The sequence below is a fragment of the Harpia harpyja genome, chromosome 16, assembly GCF_026419915.1.
Source record: "Harpia harpyja isolate bHarHar1 chromosome 16, bHarHar1 primary haplotype, whole genome shotgun sequence".
In the NCBI taxonomy this organism is placed as follows: domain Eukaryota; kingdom Metazoa; phylum Chordata; class Aves; order Accipitriformes; family Accipitridae; genus Harpia; species Harpia harpyja.
The window spans coordinates 22,371,023-22,377,022 of NC_068955.1; the positions used below are offsets into that span (position 1 = coordinate 22,371,023).

Here is a 6,000-nt window from a genome sequence, read left to right on the forward strand (position 1 = left end):
GATCCGAACCTCTCTCTCATTTGTAAATTCCCCCCGCAACACTCTTTTCAGTCTGATACTTTTTTTGCCATGAAAATGTCTTTTAAGAATACTTACTTTAAAAAGTGTTTTATAAGAAGGCATCTCTTATTCCTTCTCATTTCCAGGACACTTGATAAAATATTACAAGACTGCAATTTATATGCCAAAGGAATTCCCAGATGGCATCTAATTAAACAATTCAATCAGAAAACAAATTAAAATTAAATACTAGCATAACCCCATGTGTAAAATGTGGCAGTTAAAGCTCTCTGGTATTTGCAGGATATCCTATGGAATGCAATTCTATTACCCGTGCTAATTTCATGCCTGTTCAGCACTGCAGAACATCTGAGCTATTGACACCTCTCCCCAACATAAAAAAAAGAAGTGGTCCAAGGAAAAGTTTAATAGGAAACTACAGATAACCCTTATAATCTTGTCCAGAACCATTACAGCAGCTGGTTTACCCAATTTATGGCAATGAATCTCAAACTTATAATTTCTTAAAGCTGACCTTCAAGCTCATCCCAAACCCAGTCAAGCTTGGGATATTCCTTCCAATGACTTCAGTGAGTTTTGCACCATGACCCAGAATTCCCAGCATCTCACAGTGTTAAGCAAAATCTGATTAAAGTAACACCTTATTATGCAATCTCTGCCACAGGAATCCCTTGTGAACACCAGTTATTATGATCTGGCAAGTAAAAGTACAGAAAATCCACTTAATGATCTGTGATATTTATTTTATTTATTTATTTATCTTAAAGATTAAGTGGCTTCAATAAGGTATGAGAACTTTGTAAATTTTATTTTTTTCCCCTAAATATATTATAGTACTTATTACCGAACTGTTCACTTAATTATTTTCAGAAGACTCTCTTCAACTGTCATACAAATGTTATTTAAGGAAAATATCTTCTGGTTTGGTTTATGCATAGTGACAAAAAGTCACAAAAAAAGTTTATGCTCTAATCCATGCTACACTCTTCCCTGATTTAAGTATACCTTTCTCTACTACTCTGAGAAAAACTACTGACTGAAGGAACATGCCGATATGGACATTGTTATTCTCCTTGAACAGAAATAGGAGTATTTAAGCTTCACACCAACAAACCTGAAGGAGTTATGCTCCAGCATCATATGGAAAGTGAATTAATTTCATGTATCTAACTCTTAACAGCGCCTTTTGAAAAATCCCTGCCTTCATACATGCTTCCACAGTGCACTCCACTGGCACACAGACAAGAATATATCTCCTTTTAAAAATCCATTTCAGGAATCAAGAAAAACTTAAGGACTGCATGAGACAACTTAAAACTTGCAAGAGCTGCTATAACTCATCCTCCAGAAAAAAAAAAGTAGTATTTTACTAATTTACCCAAGATGACAAGACTATCTGAGAAATGAAAGCATATACAAACTGAATAGTGATGTGTCTTATTTTTTAAAATATTAATACAAGTCATACCAAAGTAGCTGGGCATTAATAGTGCTGCAAATTCATGAGTATTGACAAGCAGGGGAAGCCCAATTCATATGGGATTAGCCATCCTGCCTGCTCCACCTTTCTTTGTATTCCCAGAAGACCAGCTGGCCAAAGCTGCCTGGAAGCGAGTGAGATTTTTTTTTTTTTGCAGTGGTGATAGGTATCCTTTACCAGATGGTTTGCTCTCCCTTTTCATGTTTAGGAGAGACTAGAATTGGGATTTGAACGTTCAGCGGAGGTTATGCAGAAGCCGAGAAACACGGTCCCTCTAGATTTTTTAAGAGCTCTCACCTACCCCCACCTTCAACCTCCTTACTATCCAACCCACTTAGCAGACTGAGGGAATGATTGTATGATGCCATGCAAAAGATGAAAATATGAAGGAAGACACTACAGATCACCCAGCAAAGCAAACTCGTATAAAATCCCAAACTCCCAGGAAATAATCATATTCTCCCCCACTGCTCGCCCACTTCAACCCTTCTCCCAGAGCTCCCATTAAAAGGAGATCAAATTAAAAAGGCATTACACATATGAGAGAGTGCCCCAGTTATAATCCCAAGTGGCTCCCAGCACTACAGCAACACTAAGGGAAAACCTTGAGCAGACCCGGACACGCACAGACTCTCAGCACGGATTAGCAGTCAGGTTTACAGGCGGAGAAGAACAAAAACTCCCCTCGCAGCAACCCATTTTGGAAAAGAAAAACAACAAATGCAAAGCAACGACGATAACAGCAAGAGGGGAAGAGGCTCCCCTGCCCTTCGCGGCGAGCCCTCCCCGCGGACCCCTTACTTCAGCAAGACACAGACGGGCACGGAGCTGAGCTCAGGTTTATTACAGCACCAGGCCGAGCCCAGCCCGGCGGGGCTGCCGCCGCCGCCGCCGCCCAGCGCCCGGGTGCTCGCCCCGGCACCCGGCACCCAGCCCCCGCCACCGCTCCGCCGCGCACTGCCGCCCCGGCGCCCACGGCCCACTCTCCGCGGGGGGGCGGCTTCCCGCAGGCGGCCGCGGCCGCCCCGGGAGGAGGGAGGGAGGGAGGGGAGCGGGGCAGGTCCCCCCCACGCCGCCCGCCTCCGCCGCTCATCTCGCCAGGCGCCGGGAGGGGAGCGCCGGGGACTCCCACACGCACCGCAGCCCCCGGCTCTTCCGGGCGGAGGCACGGCTCTCCCCGATCGCGACAGAAATGTCACACGCACACACAGCATACGCGGCGGGAGGGGATGGAGACTGCACACGGCAAGCGGCGGGGTGGGGTGGGAAAGCAAGCGGGGGGTAAGGTGGTACCTTGGATGTGCTGCTTGATGACATTTTCCAAATGGTCCAGCCTTTCTATAATCCTTAAAGTGTCCCCTTTGTCTTCCTCTAACTTTTTTTCCGAGATCGGCTCCTGCACTTTCACATAAACACTGGCAATGTAGTTGGTGACCCAGCCCACGTACAGCAGGCAGACGATGTTAGTCATTCCACTCAAAATCACGCAAGTGGACACTAAAGTTTTGGTTTTCCTGGTGCACACCATCCTGAGATCCCTCCATATAGCTCCAAAAATCCTGTGATCCAGAAAACAGAAATAAACTGCGATGAAAACAAATCCTTTCCCCCCTCTCCCCGAAACGGAGACCACTCCGAAGTCAGTAAATTTCCATGCAAAAAGTTCTCTAATCCACAGAATAAAAATATTTGTCGCCTACCTAGAAGGAGAGGTGGGGGCGGGGAGGGCTGATAATTAAAATCCTGGATTTTAGTACATTAAAATAGCTGAAACTTTGCGATAGCAGTGCCGACAGCAGACCAGCAAGGCGTGCCAGCCGCCTGGCTGCCCGCTGCTTTTAGGCACCGGCTCCTGCCACGGGCATCAAGGACGCGAGCAGCCAAGTGCCCAAGTGTTGCAAACTTTGTTCCCTCCGACGCCGCTTCCCATTGCAACCGGCCACAGCTCCAGAATCAGACCTTGGGAGCAGCTTGCCGGAGAGTGGGGCTTGCTCGGCCGCGGATTGACAGCCCCCTCCTCCAATAAAGAGCCTGCTCTGGCACGGAGGTTGCTGCCATCACCGTATGGCCGACGGGGACCCGCGCGGGGCGGGGTTACCGCGGGGCCCACCTGCTCCTCACACACACACACACACGGGCGTTGGGGCCCCTCCGCCTGCTGCAAGCCGGGGCGGGAGGGCGGGGACGGCGGCCTCCCTGCTATTTCTGTAGCTGGCTGCAAAGAATTTCCAGTCTGGATAGGAAGAAGCAGCAGCCAGTTCCCGTTTGCTGCTAGGTGAACGCTCTGCTGCTTGGCTGGAGAGAGCAGCCGGTATCATTAAGATACATGCTCACACAGAAAGTCATCCATTTGCCTGGAGGGGGTGAAACCGGAGACATGCCTTTGGCTCACCGGAGCTATCGGTTCCGCAGGCCCAGATACCCAGCGACCACCCACTATTACAAGACGTTTGTCTTTTATAGCCTGTTTGTGTGCTCCCTCCCCGGGGCAGTTATATCAATAATAGCTAATTGTTGCTTGCATCCACACCAGCAAGCCCCCGTATCCATCCAGTTCCACAGGAATACACTGTATCAGAGTGTACGCCATCCAGAATTAGCTTCAGTATCGGGGACAGTGTCAGTAACTCACAATTTAGTTCAGCACATCCAAGCTGCTTCCCTCTCTTCACCTCACATTTTACATACACTTTTGGAAACACACTAAAAAGGCAAATTCCTCTCAATATGAAATCACACTGATTTGAGAGAAGGCACACAATAGATGAATCTCTTCCATTCCTGTTAGATACGGACCTTCGTACTAAATAAGATTGTTTTCTTTTGATAGTCTCAAGACAGAAATGTAACATTAGCATGACCAGTATTAGGAACAATGAGGCACCTGTTAATTAACATACTAACATTATTTTAAGTACTTGCTATCCAGTGAAAGCAAGTAACAAATGCTGTGGATCATACTGTAGTACGTAATCACCTTCCACAACTGATCATTACACTAGGGTTATCCTGTCTGTGTGCAGAAAGCACAGCAGACATGAGGACCTGCTACTCTGAAGCATACATGTGTGAGCATTCAAACTCTGCAGTATCTTGAATACACATTTCAATATCTTAACAGAAGTCAAAGTAGATTCTTTGTCTTAGGGTTTGGGGTTGTTATTTTTAAATTAATTATAAGCAAGACCCAGTATTCAAGAGAGAAGGCAGGCAACTGTCCTGCCAAAAGGCAGAATGACTTCTTCCTTTCCGTCAGTTGGTACTCCATAGAAACAGTAAAAACTACAGATACTCAAACAAATACAAAACCAGCACCAACAGAAGCTGCAGTAAACTCTGCCAATGAAGCTCAAAAAACAAACTGCCTCCTCAGTCTTCTAAGCCTCTCTGAAAACTAACTGAAATTTCGACCCATTTACAAGTACTTCCCCAGTGATAACACTAAAGGAGGCTAGGCCAACAGAACTCATCTGGAAATTAGAAAATATAACACAAGAATTTGAATGGGAAAAAGAGTATACATTTACATTTTAAGAAAAAAATATTTTTAGCAATACAGGAAAGTTTGCTAGACAAACCAGTCAATGAACAATTTCAAGCTTTATAAAAGACAAAATATTGACAGAATATACTAGTACAGCTCCATCACATAAGTCAATTATCCTGCTTGGTCTGCAATGAACGTTTGTCTACAGCATCATTTATTTCCTTATTTCCTATCTTTGTACTTCAGTGTTACAGCTTCACATCTGGTAGCAACCAACAGCAGTAACTGCATATTGCTGAAGTCTTTAATAATAGAGTTATCTAGACTTGCTTTAATCTTTGTAAACTCTGCCTGCAGTCACAAAATACAAATTCTTCAGCCCTGGCAATTTAGGCAGAATCCAGGACTCAGCCCTGGACTTCTCAATTTAAAGCAAAACTTATCTGAAACCAATCCAGATAAGGGACAAGTAACAACCATTAGTAAATCATATTTTCCATGGAAGTTTATAAAATATTAACAACCAACCAACTGCTTTTATAAACAAATATGAACAGTATTTGTTACTAATGACTGTCAGCACATCCATAAGTGACATAAAGATTTGAAAAAAGATGGCTAGTGTGTCTCACAGGCCTAATGGGTTGCTTATAACAGCACATAATTGATTAACCTTTTATTACAGTAACTATTCATAGTTCATTAGCCCTTTGCTCCCAACAGTTTTCTGATCATATTTAAAACATAATTTCATTTATAACTACATTCTACTACTACCAAAGCTGCACTCCTCAACAGCAGAGAACACTAATTCCCTGTCTCCTCATTTGAGCCTTGATTTTACTGAAGCTAGTGTAAAAACTCTGACTTCATAGCAGAACCTCCAGATGCTTTAATACATGAAAAATACACTTGCTTTCATGTCTCTGGCAGTAATATTCTGGACTGGTCTCTTTAGAAGTCTTCTTTTACGAGTTTATACAAAGTTGGGAGTATCCAAGCGTATGCCGTT

General features: G+C 44.4%; 1 protein-coding gene across 4 annotated transcripts in view; it reads right to left on the bottom strand.

The window, feature by feature from the left end:
• GALNT18 (polypeptide N-acetylgalactosaminyltransferase 18) overlaps positions 1 to 3,521 on the bottom strand; it is a 252,985-nt gene extending 249,464 nt beyond the window's left edge. For 3 of the 4 annotated variants that reach the window (XM_052811200.1, XM_052811201.1, XM_052811199.1), the window contains exons 1-2: positions 3,202 to 3,521; positions 2,795 to 3,060 (exon numbers count right to left, since the gene is read on the bottom strand). In XM_052811200.1, the coding sequence (XP_052667160.1) occupies positions 2,795 to 3,029 (235 nt within the window). In that variant the 5' untranslated portion in view covers positions 3,030 to 3,060; positions 3,202 to 3,521. The remainder of the gene's footprint in view (positions 1 to 2,794; positions 3,061 to 3,201) is intronic. The other variant, XM_052811198.1, reaches the window with a different exon arrangement.
• Positions 3,522 to 6,000: the final 2,479 nt, after the last annotated feature.